Source organism: Prionailurus bengalensis, chromosome D2 (assembly GCF_016509475.1).
Source record: "Prionailurus bengalensis isolate Pbe53 chromosome D2, Fcat_Pben_1.1_paternal_pri, whole genome shotgun sequence".
In the NCBI taxonomy this organism is placed as follows: domain Eukaryota; kingdom Metazoa; phylum Chordata; class Mammalia; order Carnivora; family Felidae; genus Prionailurus; species Prionailurus bengalensis.
Window position 1 is genome coordinate 5066602 of NC_057351.1, and position 21921 is coordinate 5088522.

At 43.4% G+C, this 21921-nt stretch overlaps 1 protein-coding gene across 3 annotated transcripts in view; it reads right to left on the minus strand.

Annotated features, from left to right (window-relative positions):
* PRKG1 (protein kinase cGMP-dependent 1) overlaps positions 1-21921 on the minus strand; it is a 1261759-nt gene that overhangs the window by 140579 nt on the left and 1099259 nt on the right. For all 3 annotated transcript variants that reach the window (XM_043596140.1, XM_043596139.1, XM_043596141.1), the window contains exon 8: positions 10815-10880. In XM_043596140.1, the coding sequence (XP_043452075.1) occupies positions 10815-10880 (66 nt within the window). The remainder of the gene's footprint in view (positions 1-10814; positions 10881-21921) is intronic.

The following is a 21921-nucleotide window of genomic DNA, read 5'->3' on the forward strand; positions in this document are numbered from 1 at the left end:
CAACCAGCAAGTCCTCTGGGACGCTCCAGGCACGACACGCTCCCCCGTCCTCTGTTCTCCACGATTATTATTATTACTTTTGAACTGGAATGGTCTCTCATGTTGATTTTCAGTGCATCTGATCTGACCAGGAGTTCGTCCAGGGCAGACAGACTTTGCTATTTATCTTTATTGCTCTGGACCTCAAATAGGATTTGGTGTGGAATCTGTACTGGTTATTGATTTCCTGCCTGTCGGCTCTAAATTCACCCTTTTTGCTCTGTAAAAACAGATCTGGGCCAGTTGTTTTTTCTTTGGCCAACTGGCACTGAGACTCTGTCAGCAGAGGGCACCGGGGAGATACCGCAGGAGTGAGGGTTTTGCCTCATGTTCCGGGGTGCTGGGAGTTTCTCGTCCCTTCTCCTGTGGCCAGCAATGACAGTATTGGAGACCAGAAACACCCAGCAGCTGGCAGCTTCCCCAGGGGATTCCCCCCTCAGGTGGTTTTACAGCACCCTGTGGATGGCTTTCCCTGGAACCCTTAGGCAGTGTGATCTCACTATTTAAGGAAATATACCGAAATATTAATGGTAGTTACCTTTGAATGGCAAAATTATATTTGTATTTTTCTGTGCTTTCCAATTTTCTAGTGCGGATTTCGGGCACACGTGCTATGGTTCGGGGTCACGGCACCTGGCTGCCATCACACGGCCATGTCCTTCCAGCTGGGGTGATGCTCCCCGCACCCCCCAGGGGACATTTGGCAATGTCTAGAGCCACTTTTGGTTGTCACACTGATAGGTGGTGGGGAGTTACTACTAGCTGGTGGGGAGAAGTCGGGATCTTGAGACCCCCTAGGAGGCATAGGACCGCACCGGGACAAACCCACAATGTCTGGCCACCGTGTCTGGCCCACAATGTCACAATGCGGAGTTTCAGGACCCCTGCTCCAAGGCAAGGCACCAGCAGGGTAGGTGGGGGCGGGACAAAGGAAGGGCTGGGGAAGGTCTCCAGCTGTCTTGCAGGCCTGGGGCTAGTGCCTCTTACATCTACTGTCTCTGAATTCTCTGGAACTCTTCTCCTTTCTGGCTAGCTTGTTACTCCAATCCCCTATTACCGTCACTAATTCTTTAAAACCAACTTTTCTTGCTCAGATTACTCTGTGCGGCTTCTCTCCTGATGGGACCCTGACTGATACAGAGTTATGCGCCCTTTCATTCTGACAGATTCTTAGCGAGGGCTTAGCATACTCCTTGACATTGTGCTGAGATCTGAGGAGACAGCGGAGAACAACACGAACGTGGCTTCTGTCCTCCTCAAGCTTGCAGTTTACTAATCAGAACAGACCAACAAGCATCGGACATATGACACAGCAAGGGTAGGGTGGGATCTGAAACATGACAGGAGAGCCCGACTTACTATGCAAGCCAGGTAAGTGGTGGAGTCCAGGCTTCACAGATGCTTTCAGGAAATCAATGAACTGAAATAATAAACTCGTTGTTTTAATTCGGTGATTCAACTACCTAGCCACAGTGGGGGTTTGAAGCAGTGAGGTCAGCAGCCATCTGCAAGTCAAGGATTTTACTCACTTATCTTTTTTTTTTCTCAGAAGCAGCAGAATTCATTATAGATTTAGTTCAACGAGAATATTTTAGCTCAATTCACAAACTGTCAATAATACCATTACTGTTTGTTCATTTTCATTATTATGAGCCTCTTGAACCAACTCTCTCTTTTTATGCAGTTCAAACATGTTTATGTATTTATTTAGAGAGAGAGTGCAAGCTGGGGAAGGGCAGAGACAGAGGGAGAGAGACGGCGAGGGGGTGGGGAGTAGAATCCCAAGCAGGCTCTGCTCTGTCAGCACACAGCCTGACAAGGGGCTTGAACTCATGAAACCTGAGATCATGACCTGAGCTGAAATCAAGAGTTGGACACTTAACTGGCTGAGCCACCCAGGCGCCCCTCTTTGTATGCATTTCTATTCATCACAGCACTGACCCTAAGGCTCAACATGGAGCGGGCACTCACTATGTGCTTGCTGAATTAATACACGCATGAGTTTTATATCTTGGTAATTCAGGGCATAGCATAATTCAGGTGAAAAAAGCACTAAAGCCGAGGTCATGAGGGCTATGTTGCAATCCCATCGCTGGCAGTAAAGACCTTGGATGCTCCATATTCCCTCTGAGACCTCCCTTTCTCGTTTCTAAACTAGGGAATTTGGAAGACAGGCTTTTCAGAGTCTCATTAAGTTACAAAATTCTAAGATACAGCATTAGAAGACAAGAATGTAATTGTATTATCCATCTTTATTAAATATTTTTAAACAGTGGGATTTGAGGGCATCTTTGGTCCTCGATTCCGTCACTTGCAAAATGAAACTGACCTGTAACAGGGATTCACAAACTATGACCCTTGGGCCAAATGACAGACTGTAAACCACAAAGTTCAAAATATTTACTGTCTTGCCCTTTACAGAAAATCTTTGTCCAGCCCCAGCTTCTAAGGTCTCTCCCACTTTTCCTTCTTAAATCTCTGCTATGACTTTGTAACTAATCCACTTGCCATCTAAAGGTTCTTAACCAAGTTTTTCAAACAAAGAAATGTAGTGCATTCTGATGAATGACATACCAACATATTAAGGACATCGGACTTCCTTGATTTTGAACAGAGTCAGAAGGTTACAAAAGGGGACTGTTAGAACCCCCGTGGGTTCATGACTTAAGAGGTGAAAGCTGGAAGTTATCCATACAGCAGGGATAAAAATAAGTAATATAATAGTTACATATTTGCCTTTAGATCCCCAGCTGCTAGACGTCTGAGTGGCTGACATACGGCAGGTAACCAGTAAGTTCTAGTTGGGTGGATGAAGAAAGGGGTTGTGCCTTCTCAAATCGCTCTCCAGTGATGCTAGGCATCATTTCTCTAAGGACTTGCAGTAGGAGAAAGAGGTACCATTCTAAAGCACCGAGCAGGTACATGTGACAAATTGCTCTCCCATCCACTTCTTTCCATTATTGATGCCACAAATATAGTCCCTAGATACGCTTTTCTCTAGTGGAAACGTGTTTATTTTGTACTCAGCTCACGCTTCCTCAGGGCGTGCTGTAATTCAACTCACATCATTAAATGGAGTAAATATCATGTCTCTCTTCTAAACTTCTGGATTTTATCTTTTCTGCTTCATATTTTTTTTAGAAGGCACACCAATCAATAACAGCGCCATAGAAAAAGACAAGCCCAAATGATCACAGCTGATATACCTTGCTAGGATTATACTTGGTTTTTGTGATCAGCCTGCAAATATCCTCACATCACCCCAGATTTCACTCTGGAAAACGAACCAACATAAAATCCATCTAGGCTGTAGGAAAGACTGAGGCTGTGAAATATTTTACGTTTATCACCCTATCAGTTGACCAATGTGACGACAGGCAGTGTAGCATGTGGTCCCTGTAGTCCTATCGTGTGAACACTGAATGGCAAGTTATATAAAGACAAGGACACAGGTGACCTAGCGGGGCAAACACCAATGGGTGTGTGGGCCTTCATGAGACTGACCTGGCTGGTGGGGTCAGAAGGGTGCCTGAAAGAGCCTGCTGTCCCCAAATCCTTCCCCTACTGGCCTCCCTCATGGCACCTGAAATACTAAGATCGTTTGGATTTTTAAGATTTCTTCATCTTTGGGGTATGTCGCCAAAATGCAAATAACTTGCAAAGAGTCATCTTAATTTCTAATTAGCCGTTACTTAAATTACTGCAAGCCTAACGTGAAGTCCTAGAGAATGCAGGAGTTGAAATAAGATGACCGAGGATCAAAAACAAAGAAAGCTTAATGGCACCTGGGTAGCTCAGTTGGTTGAGCGTCTGACTCTTGATTTCAGTTCAAGTCACGATCTTATGGTTCGTGAGTTCAAGCTGGACTGTCAGCGCTGAGACTGCTTGAGATTCCCTTTCTCTCTGTGCCCCTCCCCTCCCTCTCTCTCTCTCTCTCTCTCTCTCAAATAATAAATAAATAAACATTAAAAAAAAAGACGGCTGAGCACAGCATGGAGGGAAATCAGAACAGGACTACTGGGGGCACCCCTCATTCCTCTGACATCACTTAAGTCAGGGGTTGGCAAAACTATGCCTCGCAGGGCAAATTCAGCCCATTGTTTTCCTCACACGGCCATTAGCTAAGCATGATTTTGACATTTTTAAATGGTGGAAATACAAAAAAAAAAATCTCAAAAGATGAGTACTACTTAACACCTGGAAAGAATATGAAATTCAAATTTCAGTATCCATAAACAAAGCCAACTGGAACACAGCCATGCTCTTCCATTTATGTGCTGCCTTTGGTTCATTTTGCATTACAGCAGAGCTGGGTAGCTGCAACCAAGAACAATGGGTCCACAAAGTATTAATATTTACTAGCTGGCCCTTTTTAGAGAAAGTTTTCCAACCTCTGGTTTAAGTCATACAGCTCTGGCTTCATACTCAGAAAATAAAACTTGTGCTGTTAATACCCCCCGCCATTTTTGTTGGGCAGTTTAGCGAGCATCTGCTCCTCCTTGAGCTCAGCCCCAACACCAGTTGCTTACCAGAAACACATCGAGCACCCCCCCTGAGAGAAGCTGGATAAATGTGATATTTCTCTGTATGTTTCCATCTCCTCTGACATTCTGAGTCCTCATACAGGAGGCTTCCTGGCTCCTGTCTGGCTGACTCACTGATACACCTAGCCCAGGGCACGGATGAAGTGGATTCAGTATTTCTGTTTATTCTTCTTTGAACGTGGAGGTGAACACCTGAAAAGCCCCAACAAAGACAAGTGGAGGAAGGCACCGATCCACTGGAGGCAAGAAGGCTGGGGAGAAATCAGGGCAGGGACCAGGTCAGAAGCAAGGTCTCTAGAGACTGATGTAGGTGTGGCTAAAGAGCTGGAAACCAGTACTAGAAAGAACTAGACATGGAGGGCAGGGTGGCTGGAAGATGGAGATTTTGCTACTGGCACTGGCAGAGGAACAAAGAACACCCTGTCACATAGGCCCAGATTTGTCCCTAACTGAGCTGACTCTATATAATGAGTTTTCAGACCTATGGTTGAATTTGTGTCTTGTGGATGTCCAGAGTCCGGGTATCTGACACAGGACGCAGGTATTAACTGTTATTTTTCTTAATGAATACACATAAAATTTCCTATAGTCTAGTTCTAACTCCATTTTTTTTTTAACGTTTATTTATTTTTGAGACAGAGAGAGACAGAGCATGAACGGGGGAGGGGCAGAGAGAGAGGAAGACACAGAATCGGAAACAGGCTCCAGGCTCTGAGCCATCAGCCCAGAGCCCGATGTGGGGCTCGAACTCACGGACCGCGAGATCGTGACCTGAGCTGAAGTCGGACGCTTAACCGACTGCGCCACCCAGGCGCCCCCTAACCGCATTTTTAATACCTACGGCCCTGCGTGGGTATTGAGAAACAGCATTCAGTTTACCTGTTCCGGTGACTTTTTCTCATGGTCCAGTCTTTCCTGGGAAGCTGTTTGCTTCCCCGTTTTTAATGCGCCCTGGGACCATCCTTAGACTTACGGGTTGCTTCCTAAGCACCAGTCTGGCAGCTCGAGTCTTGTTCCTCTTTTAAATAGATGGCAGAGATAATGCCTCTTACACAGGAGGCAACATGAATTCTAGGAGGTTAAAAACCTTGCTTCCCTGGTCCACAGAGATCTCTCCGTTTCTGAGACTGACTGCCATTTGCAATGTCCTGTAATCTGATATTTGAGACTCCCTCCTAATCTCATTATTTTTATACACAGTATGCTTGTCTTCCTCTAGGCTAGTTCTTGGTCTCCATCCCCAGCTCCGTCTCAATGACACCTGAGTCCTGTGTCAAGCCACTACAGCCCCCAAAGTGAGATCAAATATCCCACGTGTCAGTGATGAAAAGGTTAGCACATAACGGTTTGCAAATTATTTTAGTGATGCCTAGACTCCCATGTGGCGGGGGTGGGGGTGGGGCGCTTAGGCATCACCTAGAATGATTTAGAGGGATAGAAGGAAGACTTTTGGGTACTCTGAAAGCTTCACCCCCACGGAGCCAGAATAGTTGTTGCTTTCTTTCTAACTGATTTTGTTTAAGCCACAGATACGGTAAAACCAAAGTCTGAAAGCAATGGTAATGAGGTGTTATTTTAGCTTGAGATTACCAGGGTTCTAGTCAAAATAATTAACAGTGTGATACAAGAATTGACCAATCAGAATGGATACTAGTCCTGGGGTCTGCCAGAAGTTAGCTTTTAGTTGTTGGATTGAGGAGAGATTGGGAGAGTCCTGGGTGGGGGAATCAGATGACCAGGGCAGTAGAGGGTTAGAAGAGACACGCAGGGAGCTCAGACCACTGCTCTTTCCTAACCAATATGAAAACATTTCAATTTTCATAACCAGTTTGCCTATGTCTTGGAAATTACACATTAAATCAGGGATAGAGTCAGGACTTACTTAGACCTTAATTTCCTGGGGAAAAATAGAAAACTCTTTAATACAAGTAGTTATGCTACCCTTTTTAACAATAATCTCAACATGTAAAAATACAGTCTTTCTTGAATTTCTAGCCTCATCAACAACTCATGTCAGTAAAGTAGTAGGGTACTGCCTAACTGATTACGAAACATTCTAACGTACTTATTTTCACGGATTCTGAAAAAAGAGGTGCTAAAGACACCTAATCATTTTTTAAATATTCGAAAATTGTGTCAATGGAAACAGACTGGCCTGTTAGACAAATATCCCTTTGCAGTCAATTTGCAACTTCTGGAATCAATGCAGACAGTTACAAAGATCAGGATGAGGCTACAAGACACGAATCAGCAGATTCGTGGGACCACCAGGTATCGGTGTATCATTTTCTAGTTTGTCAAGGAGCGTTTTTTTTTTTTTTTAAGAGAAATTCTTCCATGCATGATTAGTTACAATAGTGTGCTTTTGCCTTCCTTCTGGAATGATAACGCATAATCACGGGCTTCTGTAATGTGGTACCGTGCTTGTAAATTTGCGAAAGAAGCTCCTTTTGTTGACAGGTCTAATGTCTGCCATCTGTTTGCATGGGATGAAGCCCGGGTGCTCCCCTAATTGGCCATAAATTAGGTGCCAGCAGCAGGCTCCTGACAGGAGGCTTCAGTTACAGTTTGGTTGTTTTTCAAGCTGTGACTGTGACATTTGGTGGGAAGAGCAGCTTCCCTTCTAAGAGTGCAGAAACGCGTGTGGTGAGTTCTACGTGCAGGCTCCCTTCTCTAGGTTTCTGTTGAAAGACCTCTCTCGAGGTGTCCTCTCAGTGTGTGTTCCTAAGGATACACTTCTGCCAATTAGATGGAAAAATTGCCAAATCAGAGGGGCTCCTGTGCCTTCTGCAAGAAAAGGAGAACGTGTTTATTGAACGCTTACTCCACATCCTATGCTGTGCATGGACCTGTGTGTACAATAAACCGACCTTCGCACCAAGCTCACATTTCGGTAATGTGAGCTTATTTTGCAGGTAGGGAAACTGAGACTTAGAATTTAAGTAACTGTCCCTATTAAGTATTAGGCAACAGCCCAAACATGACGCAGTCACGATCCAACTAGTGAATTCTGTTTTGACAAAGCCCATGCACCGCCTGGCGCAAAGCGTATATGACCACATTTGAGAAAAAGAGAAAATTCGGACGAGGGCCAAAGTATGTGCACGATGCTATGTGGTGCTCCTTCAGTCCTCAGGGCCACAGTTAACTAAATTGAAGAAGCAGGACCAGATGGCCCACAAAATCCCATACTTTGTTTCTCTGATGTATCTGGGCTTTATCATTTACCAGGAAATCTTATCAAGTTATTAAACTTCTATGGGCTTCCATTTCCTCTCCTGTTGACCATCCTGCCTACCTTCCAGGTGGGATGCCATGCATGTGAAAATTCCCAAATTATAAACGACTGTAGGGATATAAACTGATGGGATACCCTGGTCACCTGGCACATCCTCAGCCCCACCCCCACTCCTTCCCTGGCCAGATTTTCTCGCTTTATACTTTATTTTGTTAAACATTTTATTTCTAAGTCATCTTTATGTCCCGTGTGGGGCTCGAACTCATGACCCTGAGATCAAGAATCAGATGCTTTTCCAACTGAGCCAGCAAGATGCTCTTCTTGCTCTATGTTTTAGAGACAAGGTCAAGACCATATTGAGCTCCCATAGCTTTCCTTATCTAAATCTCTACAAATTTTCTACTTCTCCTCTTAGAAAATAGAAGAAAAGAAAAGCACACATTCTCCAAGTCTTCTTTCCTTGTTTGCCCACAATTTCCTCCCCTGTGGCCCCATTTCCATCAAAGGGTCCCTTTAGTATTTCATTTCCTCCATTTTCCTGGATGCATGTATGTACTCATCACAAGGACACTCTCCAAGACCCGCCGATGCCTCATGTTCCCCCTTCCTTTCCCTTCCCTCCCTCCTTCCCTCTTTTCTTTCTTTCCTTCCTTCCTTCCCTCCCTCCCTCCGTCCATTTCACCAAGTTCTTGAAAGAAAGAACCCTTAGTCTGGGTGATCTAACTTCCTCAGCACCCACTTGCTCTCTGCAACCTGGACTCCATTCTCACCACTTGACTGAAGCTTTTTTCTCCCAGGCTCCTGAACTATTGGCCTTTTCTCGATCTGTCTGCCTCTTGGCTTCCACTTGGATTGGACACTGCCGACTGTCCTTCCTCTCTTGGATCTTCTCTTGGATTCTGAGGTTTTACGTACCTGCTCTGAGAGCTGACACCTCAGTTCTATTCACTGGTGTGTCTTCTCCTGCCTCTTCCTTCAATGTAACAATTTTCCCAAATCTTAACCTTGGTCCTTTTATCTTTATTCTTTGACACAATTCCGTCCAGTCCCATGGCTTCAGCTGCTAACTCTAGGTAAGCAAATTTGAAGTTAATTTTAAGTTAACTCCGACAAGAGTTCTTGTCCCACCTTTTCTATCTCCTGCAGAGCATCTGTTCTTGAGTGTCCCATTGGTACGTCAAGTTCATTATGTTTTTGAGGGAATACCACTGTGCCTCCCAAACCCACTCTTCTGTACATCTTCTAGATCATCTCTCAATCCTGACTACACCCCTAGTTTCTTCCTTGCCCCTTCCTTTCGGTCAAGGAGTAAGCCCTTTGGTTTTACCTTTTCATTCTAATGCATCTCTCCTCCAGCCGGTCTCATGACCACCACTTGGGCTGACAGATACTAACCAGACATCCCCACTCCTACTTCACCCGTAACACATTTTACAGAGCCTTCTGGGATTATTCTACCAAATACAGTGATACAGTGACGGACACTATTTGGTTGCCTAAAACCGTCAGTTACCCTCACCCCAACAAAGAGTGTTCTTGGTGAACCGGCCCCAGGGTGTGTATGAAGCACCCGTCACAGCACTTCCTCCGGCCGCCCTCACCCAGCCCCACGCCGGCACGCTGCCACGGTTCCCTGCTCCCTCGCGAGGGTCGCTGTGTGGTTCACTCTGCTCATCTTGCCTCTCCTGTGCTTTCCAGACCCACCTAATCACAGCGCAAGCGCGTGCTCTGGACCCTTCCTATTTTCTGCCTCGTGCGGAGGCTACATCTTCTCTAGTAGAAGTGAGCCCCCCAAACCGGCATCTGTGCTGCCCCTCGGACTCTCCTCACAGCACCAAACACAAGGCCTTGTCCTCAGTAGATCCTCAGTAAGGCGAGAGGCAAACGAAGCAAAGGATGACCAGGTAATATTGTTTCTGGGAACCAGATAAAGAGCATCGGTGTCAATGTCGTTCTGCGGCTGTGTTGCCGCTCTGGTTCTAGAGACCCAGGGCCGAGGGGTCTCCAGAACTGAGATGTGGGGATCGAGCGGGACCCCTCTTTCCCTAGAGCTCACGGAGCTCAACATTCAACTCCATCGTTCCGGACTGCTCACATCTGGCCCCCAGTGGCATGCCCCACTGACACAGCCTCTTCCGGCCCACGGCTGCTAACGGGGTGCTTTACAGTGCTTTCCCTCGGGCCAGGCACTTGGCTTTTCTGATCGACTTATCCACAGAAAGGCGGTGAGAAAGAGCCTGGAGGACTGCCTGCAGACAGTGCACCCCCAGGCCCTTGGAGAGTCCGCTATCCGATCCTTGTAGTTAACCGAAAAAGCCCTCGGGCCATGAGACTAGCAAGGCCAGAATGCAGAGAAGGAACAGGGGCAGGCATCACCCAACACACTTTTAATAACCCCAAATATATACCTGTCTAAAATGACGTTTTCTCCAAAGGCATCTTCCTTAAATACTTCTCTTATAGAAGTCTGGGGGTGGGAGCGCAGAGATAAGTAAAGCAGGCTGGAGGAACGGTCCATGTCTTAATAATGATACGAGTAACACTGTACATTCTATAATAGTGCTAATGATTATCAGTACTATGAACATTTATACCAATAGCTAGCATTGTTAAGATAGTCCAAAGTAAAGAAAACAAAAAACCAAACAAACAGAAACAACACTGGGACCCACGCTTTCCTCACGCGCCCTCCTTAATCCTCACATCTTTGTGAACAGTGCATCATCGCCCGTGTATAAACCGGCTAACTGCAGTGAGGCTCCTAACGGTTACGCACCCGGCGAAAGATCTCAAGGGCAGAAGGGACAACAGGGAGTGAGAATTCCTTCCCATTCCAAGAAAAACAGGGAATGAGCATCAAATATAAAACTCATTTGAAAATGAAGCAATATAAAACAAGTGTTAATAACTCCATAAAACGATGTGTACTTCGAAGAACTGAGGTACGCCACTGACAGGTGCGTGTAGGACGCATAATAAAGCAATGTACTCACTCTCTGTCGATGACCAGGCAGGTCACAGCCTCTGCAGCGATTACGTTGGCTGTCCTCACATCCTCCCTAGGTAAAAAAGAGAGACAGAGATTAAAGTAAAATCACTTTTACTATCAAAGAGAAGGGTTCACTGCGATTAATTTCAGGAAACAAGGTAAATTACGTGTATCTCTCAGATTTATCCACCCCTAGGGTTAAGCTTCGTTCATGTTTGAAATTTATTTGTCCTGAGGAACCACCTTACTTTTACCATTGATCCCACAATTCCTATAGTTAATAATCCAGGAGTTATAATTTTCAGTCTTAAAGTTTCATTTCTAGAAGTGAAGCAAATTTTCCATCATCATTCCCTGTGCTCTTTGGGGAATGAAGGAATTAACTGGATCGTGACAAGGACGGTAATGGACAGGGTAATTTGAATTTTGAGAGGATGGGCAGATATATTTCTGAGCACTGAGTATCTAATCCATTTGTGTATGAATTTATTACTATAACCTTGGGAACAACGGATGTTTTAACTATCACCTTAGAGACCCTGTTTTTATGTGGCTAACCTTTTGACAACTTATAATACACAGTTATTCATCTATACCAGAAGAGTATTTGACAAATTTTAATCACTCTGATTGAAATATATATACACACACACACATACATTATATATATATATATATACACACACACACACTTTATATATATATATACACACACACACACACACACACACACACACACATACATACATACAAACACACACACATACACAAACACGGTTTCTTTGCAAGCATCCAATTTGTCACTTCAGGCCTATCTACCAACCTCTTAAACCTTTAAAAATTTGTTCTTGTATTTCTTATCTTACCCAGAGGTCTAAGATTTTGTAAATTTTTTTTTTCAACGTTTATTTATTTTTGGGACAGAGAGAGACAGAGCATGAACGGGGGAGGGGCAGAGAGAGAGGGAGACACAGAATCAGAAACAGGCTCCAGGCTCTGAGCCATCAGCCCAGAGCCTGACGCGGGGCTCGAACTCGCAGACCGCGAGATCGTGACCTGGCTGAAGTCGGACGCTTAACCGACTGCGCCACCCAGGCGCCCTTAAGATTTTGTAAATTAACATTCACATTTCATTCTGAGCTACTAAAAATTTCATAGCATTACTACACGGAAACATTAAGTTATACTTGAAAATGTACTCCTTTTTCTGGAAAAGTAAATTTTCTAAGTTAATATAATTAATGATAAATATAAGTCTGAAATACACTAAAGAGAACATACACAGAAATAACATAGTGTTAATAATACATTCTAAAAATCGTAATCCAAACATCATAGGTCTCTAATAATAGGCTTTTCAAGTCTTGGAAACAAAGATGCACTCGCTGAATTTTTATTTTTTCAAAATACACTACATTCTCACAGATAGGTCTGAACTCAGTAAATTTTCCACTGATCTTTTGTCTTCCACTGTTGTTACACCATGCTATTAAAATTACGGTTGCTTTACAAAAACCATCAGTACTAAGTATTTGGTAAACAAGTTCCCCCTTACTAAAATTATTTTTCAGAGATATCTTGGGGCACCTGAGTGGCTCAGTTGCTTAAGCCTCCGACTCTTGATTTCGACTCAGGTCATGATCCCAGGGTCACGGGATCAAGCCCTGAGTCGGGCTCTGGGCTGATGGTGCAGAGCCTGCTTGGGATTCTCTCTCTCTCCTCTCTCTCTTTCCTTCAGAAATAAACATTAAGAAAGAAAGAAAAGAAATATCTTGAGGATACTGTTAAGCATTCAGACTTCACAGAGACTTTAAAATCATTTTGCCACTTCTAAGGGAACCCACGTTGGCCTTCTGGTAGAACTGTATTACATTTATACATTGATTTCAGAAGAAGGACTTTAATTATACTAATTTCCCATACAATGCGTGACATAACACTCTTCTTGTGTGGAGAGGTGTTCTTAGATCTTTAAGTAAGATTTCTTAATATTTTTTGCTAGATCTGGATATTTTTAAAAAAAGAATTCTGGGGTGTTTTCTATCAATGCTTTCTCTTATGAAAGCAATGTTTCTATTTCTGTTTCTCATTGGTTATTGCTATTAAAGAAAAGAAGCTATTGATGAATGTGTATTTAAAAAAAATTTTTTTTACATTTATTTATTTTTGAGAGACAGAGGGTGAGTGGGGGAGGAGCAGAGAGAAAGGGAGACACGGAATCTGAAGCAGGATCCAGGCTCTGAGCTGTCAGCACAGAGCCTGACATGGGGCTCGAACGCACGAACCATGAGATCATGACCTGAGCTGAAGTCAGACGCTTAACTGACTGAGCCACCCAGGCACCCTGATGATTGTATATTTTTTATCCACGTGTCATACTAAGCTCTCTTCTGACTGTGCAACTTTTATTAGGGTCTAGACAGCTCCCAGTAGGATTCTACCAGTGTCTCCCTCACATCCCCACCCTACAGCCAAAGCGGCCACCTTTGCTATCTGCTGAATGCTTCACGTGCCTCGGTGAGGACTCCCTCACTTGCCCTCCTGGCCTGGGAGGTGCTTCCCCAACTCCTTGACTAGCTCACCCCTGCTGACCCTTTAGATCTCGGCCCACGCATCCCTGCATCAGTGAACTAGAAGCAACCAGCCCAGGCTCCCTGTTCACCTGTGCTCATGGCCCTCCGTACCTCTCCACCCAAGCACCTGTCAGTCTGCAACTTAGACATTTATTTGTGCGGTCACTGGGTTGATGATTCTATCCCCCTCCCCCTAAACCATAGGAGGGCAGTTCCCTGGCTGGTTTTCCTCCCTGTTTTACCCAGAATGCTGGCCACGTGGGAGGTGCGTAGAAGGTATGTAGTACAAGATGGCACAGCCTGGAGCCCACGGGCAGGACAGCACAGAGCCGGCTTTGGACTCACACTGTCCTCGTTTCAGGAGACAAGCTACAAACTATGCGAAAGCCTCAAGTGTGGGAACGGTGGGAACGGCAAGCCTGCCCCCTCACTGCCGGGTATTCAATGCGATAAAGGGACGTGTATCCTGATGCCCAGCCGGTGGACAGCAGCGTGTTCTTCCATTTATCTTGATTTTTCTCACCTCCTGTGCGGCCGCGCTGTCCGGCATCTTACGAAACACTCCTACTCAACAGAGCGCAGCTTTTCTTTTGGCTCTGAGGGAGCCGGCAATATATTTTCAACTCCATCATCACTTTCTGAGCAGGAATTTTCAGTGAGGCGGATGCCATGGGCAGAAAACCTCACTAATACACCATTAGGTCTTTCATTTGTCAAGCGAATAACTTATTTCTTAGGAGACTGCTCATGATGGTATGTTGCTATACCTTGCTGCTAGTCTAAAAAAGCCAAAGAACAGAACTCCTATCGTAGCTTTGTAGAAAACATATTAAATCTGAATTTTCCTAAAATATATTACCATCTTGACAATTTAGAAATTGCTCACAAAGTCCTTAAAATAGAACATATACAAAATAATGCTTTCTTTTGAATGTATTCTCTACACATATTAATTTTAAAATGATTTCATCACAAATTTCCAATATTTGAAGATGTTATTATGTTTTCTGGCCTAAATTGGACATACTTTTTTAAATGAATGTAATTTTCTTGCAACAAGACAAAACACATAGACATTTTAAAATACAGATAAGAATGGGGCACCTGGGTGACTCATTCGGGTAAGTGTCCAACTTTGGCTCAGGTCATGGTATCACGGTTCATGAGTTCGAGTCCTGCGTCGGGCTCTGTGCTGACAGCTTAGAGCCTGGAGCCTGCTTCGGATTCTTTGTCTCCCTCTCTCTCTGCCCCTCCCCAACGTGCACTGTCTCTCTCTCTCTCTCTCAAAAATAACTAAAAATATTAAAAAATTAAATTAAATATACATGAGGAAAAGTAATTATCAGAAGAAACTGTCAGTAGAAATTGGAAGTATTTTAAAAAGGAAAAACCTGGAAGTTATGCCCTACAATCAAGCTTAGTGCCTAGTAAAGTGACATATATCAAAACAGAGAAGTGGCGTAATATGGGGAAAAACAATATATTAAAGATTATAACATTTGCTACTTATTATCTAGTATACAACAGGAACCATTTTAGTCAATTCACACAAATCTCATTTAATGGATAGAGCAGAGGGTAGGTATAGAATCTCAGATTTACACGTGAGGACAGAGGTTGGGTCACACGCCTCAAGTCAAACATAGCCAGTGAGTAGCTGCTGTGGAATCTGAACACGGATCTGGCTGGCTCGAGGGCTCACGTCTTTCCACAAAAGTCCACCGTGTATACACTCTGCTACCAGATTTCCATTCGACAATTCTCAGTGCATTCTGGCGCAAAATAACTTAGGAGCACAAGGTAGTCAGACGGTCCGTCTGTCATCATAAAAAATATATTCAGTTGTTAATAAAAACAGCATTAATAGGTTTATGGGTGCTCAATTGCAAAGCTGATGCAATAAGCCATTCTGTTTCTCATATGGTTAGAGTTCCTCCCACCCATGGCTATGTTCTAGCCCTAATATGTCGCTTTATAATAACGTTACATTACAATAGGAAATTATTGAATGCCGAGTTCATTCAATGCCGAACTCATATTGCCACTATGCTGTCATTGTATCTCTACTATTTGGGTGCTTAATGTCGTTGTGCCTAATGACGCAGGTGTCCAGAAATGCTGTCTCTGAGTACCTACAGAGCCTGCTTCTGGGAGAGGCAAAATTCTATCTGATCTAGTATCGACATAGGTTAATCTCTTATTTCAGCAGGGATCGTATGGACTTCTAATGAGAGAATATTACTCACATAAGCAGACAATACTGTGGCTTACTGTGTCTGCTAATTTCCTTTGTAGGTCTAAGCAAATATTTGCATTGAGATATGAAATATTACATACTCCTATGACGCGGAGGTCCTGAGAGCTCTATGTGGTTACTGAACTTATCTCTATCCACACACAGCTGTTAGGATAGTGGTTTCGCACAGAACACCTGCCACGTTTGCGGGGGCTTCACGTAATACTGGTTTAGATGCGAGAAAGATTTTTAAAAACCGAGTTTTCCTTCATTTTTACTTTTTTGTCCGATCACGGTATTTGATAAATCCTAGCAGAAGAAGAGATGAGATTTTTAAAGTCTCACTGACACCGACCACAAGATAATTCACAACTGGGATACGTTAACATACAAAATACATATTTAAAAAACATCCACCAGACTGCCTCTGAACCCTCAGCAGCTTCTTTATAGCAAATAAATGCACACGTGTCCACCTAAGGGTTCAGGTCTAACATGCACGTTGTCTCTGAAGATCAAACCTCACACTCATCCATTTCTGTCCCTGCGTGTTAGTTGATTTCAGCGTGGCATTTAATAAACACGTACAACTGGAGAAGTCGCTACCGGTGGGAGGTTAACGGCTATTTCACAAACTTGCTACGCATTCATGAGAAATTACAGGCAAAGCTATGCGGTTTAGTAAGTAGCGTTCTCTTTTTTAAGCATTCTTGGAGGAGTTAGAAATTCCTTTCCGTGACATCACAGAGCATGAAAAACATCCAACATATTTGCAAACCCAGTTTTTCTGTGCACTGACTCTGATATTCTTTGCACTTCGTCACCGGAGTCTTCATCATCACTGTATCCCAAAGTGGAGTCACTGTCAGTATCGGAATAATCCATAGCAAGGGTTTACGTGGACTCGTCTCGTTCCGAAGCGAGTTTCTTATGCCTCATGTCTGCCGGAGAGCTCTATCGTACATCGATGGCCCAGGGGAACAAACACAGAGCGTCCGAGGCCAAAGCAGGGCACGGTTCACGCAAAGGCACTGGCCCAGTAGGGGCTCTTCCTTTTCAAGCCGGGGCAATGTGACTCCTGGCAACAGAGCCCAGGCATTCCCGCAGAGCCAGGCTCTGGAAACGGACACCACTCCAAGGGCTTGTGAGCTCACGGCAGCCCACGGCTCCCATTCTCCATCCAGGGCAGCCGCTGAGCCTCCCCAGTCCGGTGTGCCTCACGCTGGACAAAATGAACCTTTTCAGCTCAAAACTGAAGGCACGCGAACTCACTGCCGGCAGGATGACAAACGGGAAGCAGCCACGTAAAATAAAGGCGCACTTTGAATTAGTGAACTGGACTTGTGGGATTCATAGCAAATTCAACCGGACGTTCAACTTTGAAAGTTTGGTCCCAGAGCAGAGAAGTGGTCTTGCCCAAAAAGACTCTACTTCCTATTTAGTCATGAAATTATTCCAGCACGATTTACACCTCCCACACTCTGTGAAGCGAATCAATACATGGCAAATAAGTGCACGTCTGGTAACCAAGGTTGGCACAGAGTCAGCAGCCAATCAATTTTAGCTTCCGGCATCATAGCATCACTTGAAGGTCCTCTGGGGCATCTGAGAAGCATGTGACCCGTTACACTTTCTCTCTACACGCTTCCTCCCTCCGTGGCTGTAATCAATCACTCTCCGAATTCTTTCTGACACCACCTCGTCCAGTTGTTTTCCTGAATCCTTGACCTCAGTTCACTAACATATAGGGATTCCTCCAAAATTCTGTTTCTGGCCTTCTGTTGTGTTGTGCTGACTTCTCTCACTGGGGAAATGTCACATAATCTTATGGTATCAACTTTTGCTTTTATTTTGACTCCCAAGACTTGAGTTTAACCTTTACCCCTCTCCTCCTGGACAACTCGCTCTTGAAGCTCCATTGCCTCCTCTAATTCAGACCCCACACATTTTCTCTTAACCTCAACCACTGGGTTCTTTGGGTTCCCTATGGCATCACCATTTGAGTCAATGACATGACCATTCTTACATTCACCCGGTCTCAGAAGATTACACTCATTCTTCTCTCTTTCCATCACTGCATAGCTTTGGTCATACTGGCTCTCTCTCTCTCTTTCTTTCTGCCTTCTCTCTTTACCTATCCCTCCTGTCACTTCTAGAGCTACTCCTCTATTTGGGCCATCACCATTCCTACCAGGAATGCTGATCCAGTCAAAGAGTCCGCAAGCAAAGCTATAATAAGGGAGGATCTCATTTGGAAATTCAGACGACAGACACCCTTTCTGAGGACGTTGAACACGAAGACCAGAATGAGAAGTTACCAAGGTGAGTCAGGAGATGTCTTTTCTAGGAAACAGGTGTAACACAGGCAATATCCCAGAGGTAGGAAATGGCTTATTGTTAAGCCAAGAAGGCTGGCATTCAGGGATTGAGGAAAAGAAGTCAGGGCACAGGAGAAACCAGACAGGAAGGCAGGACCGCATTGATCAGTGTCTGTGGGCTACTCTAAGGATTTATATATATTTTTACTTTACATTTATTTTATTTTTGTAAATGTTCATTTATTTTGGTGGGGGGGGGGAGGGAGGGAGGAAGAGGGCACAGAGAGAGGAGGACAGAGGATCCGAAGAGGGTTCTGTGCTGACAGCAGCGAGCGCAAGGCAGGGCTTGAACGCACAAACCATGAGAGAGATCATGACCTGAGCTGAAAAAGGATGTTCACGACTGGGCCATCCAGGTGCCCCTCTAAGGATTTATTGTTTAAAAAGAGATGGACTAAGTGAACATTTTTTTCCCTTTACCATAACACATAAAATCTTAAAAATTAGTTGGAAATCACAAGATCAATTAAAGGCAACATTTCCTATGCTCTGATGAAATAAAGTATCAAGGACATCAGTTTAGATGACTAATTTTACAACAGTGATGGCCTTTTCACTTTTAAAGTAGCTGTTGCTATACCCATGGATGTATTAAGACATATTATCTAAACAGAAAATATGACCCCGGCCCTTTAGAATCTTCCAACACAGAATGCAGGAGTAACGACAAAACAAATGCATAAAAATCACTAGTACCGAGAACATATACCAACTCACGGTCAACACCAGGACACTGGAGTCTGAAGCAGGTTCATTTCCTGGAGCCCACCCAAGGCAGTCTCTGTTTCTTATCAATAGTAGGGACTCATGACATGACCTCGAAAAGGCTGTTTTTGTAGGCAGAACAATTCCAAGCGTGATCCATAAAGTCACTCCAAAATTTATTCTTCCTGGTGACCTTGGTAGATATTTCTATTCCCTGTGTTAATTCACTTCCTGAGAGGATGCACCTCCCGTTGGATCAATACCCACGGAAGGTCACGATAAGTAAAAAGATGATGGATTTAGGAGAACTCAATTTTCACATTGTTTTTCATAAGACTTCGGCCGCATCGGCAGCATACTGGATCTTTTAGGTGGCATGTGAACTTAGCATTCCTGACATGCTCCAATGACAATGAACATGGGTACTTATTAGACTGCACCAAATGAAATTGCCATTGTTGCACAGCTACTGGCAATGTCGTACGGTTCAACCTAATATATGGAATTCGTGAAAGAGTAGAAGAAGCAATTGCAGAGGAAGAAATACTGCTCTTTCTTAGTGACACGGCTGAAGTTAGTGTCAACAGTCATCCACGCTGCTCCCATATTCCGTATTTGAAGCTACACATACATTCTTCTGAATGCTGATGCATTTGATGGCTTTTGCTCGTCTATCTGGACATTAAAGACAATTCTATATACATTCCTTTATGGCTAGGGTACGAAAGGACCGCTGAAGAAATTCCTGTTTTTTTTTGTTGTTGTTGCTGTTGCTAGAGCACAAATAGTATTTAGTCTGTACTCTGGCTTCAAGTAGTCAACGCTCTGGCAAAGTCTTACAAATTTAAAGAACATCTTCCTGGAGTGCATTTTTTGGTCACTCTTCTTGTTTATTCTGTTATTATTTTATGAGTTGTTTAGAAGTACAGGTTTAGATATTATGCTGCCATTGTTTTCTTAGGGGCCCATTTGGTCTATTTCTGAATGACTTAGAGGTGTTTTAATTTGAGAGGGAAAAAAAGAGAAGACAGAATTTTCCTCTATTAAAATCTTTCAATGAAGTCAACCCTGGAGTACAACACAATAGATGTTTGTTCCTATACTCAAATCAGACACTCACTTTCCTCTTAACTCCTTGCTTCTGCTTCTCTGCACCATACTTCTTAACAGTCTAGATTAAAATAAATCTGGCTGTGGCTACTTTTCAGACAGTGACACATGTGATTCTGTAATGCATCTGGCCACAGAAAGTTTGTACTTTATTTATTTAATTTATTATTTTTTTGAATGTTTATTTATTTCTGAGACAGGGAGAGACAGAGCATGAGTGGGGGAGGAGCAGAGAGACAGGGAGACACAGAATCGGAAGCGGGCTCCAGGCTCTGAGCTGTCAGCACAGAGCCCAACGCGGGGCTCGAACCCACAGACCACGACATCATGACCTGAACCAAAGTCGGATGCTCAACCGACTGAGCCACCCAGTCGCCCCAGAAAGTTTGTACTTTAGGAGAAGATATTAACAGACCCGTTATTCCAAGTGTGCCTCACGGGTCATAAGTACTTTTAAGAAGAAAATGATCCAGGGACGCCTGGATGGCTCAGTTGGTTGAGTGTCTGACTTCGTCTCAGGTCATGATCTCACAGTTCGTGAGTTTCGAGCCCCACATCGGGCTCTGCGCTGACAGCTCAGAGCCTGGAGCCTGCTTCCGATTCTGTGTCTCCCTCTGTCTCTGCCCTTCCCCACTCATGCTCTGTCTCTATCTCAAAAATTTATAAACATTAAAAAAATTTAAAAAAGAATAAAATGATCCACTAGTCTTTTTGTGTGTTTTCTGCATTCCACACACCTGAAAAATAATGCTCCAATTTTCCCTATCTTTAAAATAGCGGAAATGGAGTGTATTTAGAATGAGGGCTAGAAATGTGGCTCTAGTAAACCCCACTGAGGCTTGCTGGAAATGAATGTTAAGTTGCTTGGTCACATATTTCAAAGGACTTCTACCTCAAGCGCCTTCAGCCTGGGAGTGCATCCTCTCCTATAAAGAATTCAAGGCAACAAGTCAGGAAGAGTGTCTCTTATTTCTTGTTCCACTGCCAACTCAGCGTGTGACCTTGAGAAAGCGCCCCATTCTCGGTGTCATTTTTCACGTAGGAAATGGTGGCTGAAATTAGTGCTCTGTTCTCCTCTGTAATTAGTTTTACCAATGTGGACACTTTTCAAAAATTCTAATTATCATGGTTTTCAATGCTCCTGAGATGATTCATCTTGAATCCAAGGATATTTCTCTAGACAGAAAAAGATCTGTTAAGCCTGTAATTGTGATCTACTAGTTGAATATGTCAGTGACAAATCATGGCAGAGATTTTCATGTGAGCAGTATTGATTTGTAATTGGAAATGTATTTTCACATAGAAATTAGACATGTTCACGTGAAATAAGATACTCAAAATCAGAAGTCAAGAAAAATACAATAACATGTTTCTAAAACCATATTTTGATAACTAAAAATTAAAATGGAGATTTTAGGGGTACCTGGGTGGCTCAGTCGGTTAAGTGTCTGACTCTTGATTTCGGCTCAGGTTATGATCTCACGGTTCATGAGTTTGAGCCCCGTGTCGGCTCTGTGCTGACAGTGTGGAGCCTGCTTGAGATTCTCTCTCTCTCTCTCTCTCTCTCTCTCTCTCTCTCGCTCTCTCTCTTCCCCTTCCCCACTTGCTCTCTATCTCTCAGAGTAAATAAAAATAAACTTAAAAAATAAAATAAAATTGAAATTTTAATTGGGCTCTTTCAAAGAAAATAATATCTAGAATTTTATTTAATTATTATCATTATTATTAGAATTTTTAAATACAGTTAAAATATAAAAAAGATTCTTTCCTTTTTGGTGCTTGCTTCTCACATATTTCCTATTTTGCATTATTAGAATAAAGAGCTTGCTTTCTAACAATATTCTTCAGTGATTTTAGAAGCCCGGTCATCTAATATGCTATAATTTTATCCAAAGTGAAGATTAACTTTGAATCAGAGATAAACAGAAGAAACAACTTAATTGGTAAAGAAAGGAAATTCATGGCTATGTCTACACAATACCAATTTAAACAAAAAAAAAATGCTAAAGTGAAACCACTACATACAAGGAAAAGTGTTGGTGTTGGTCAGGAAAAGCAAGCAGGATATTAGATCTCTTGAATAAATCAATTTTACCAAGAATTTTAATA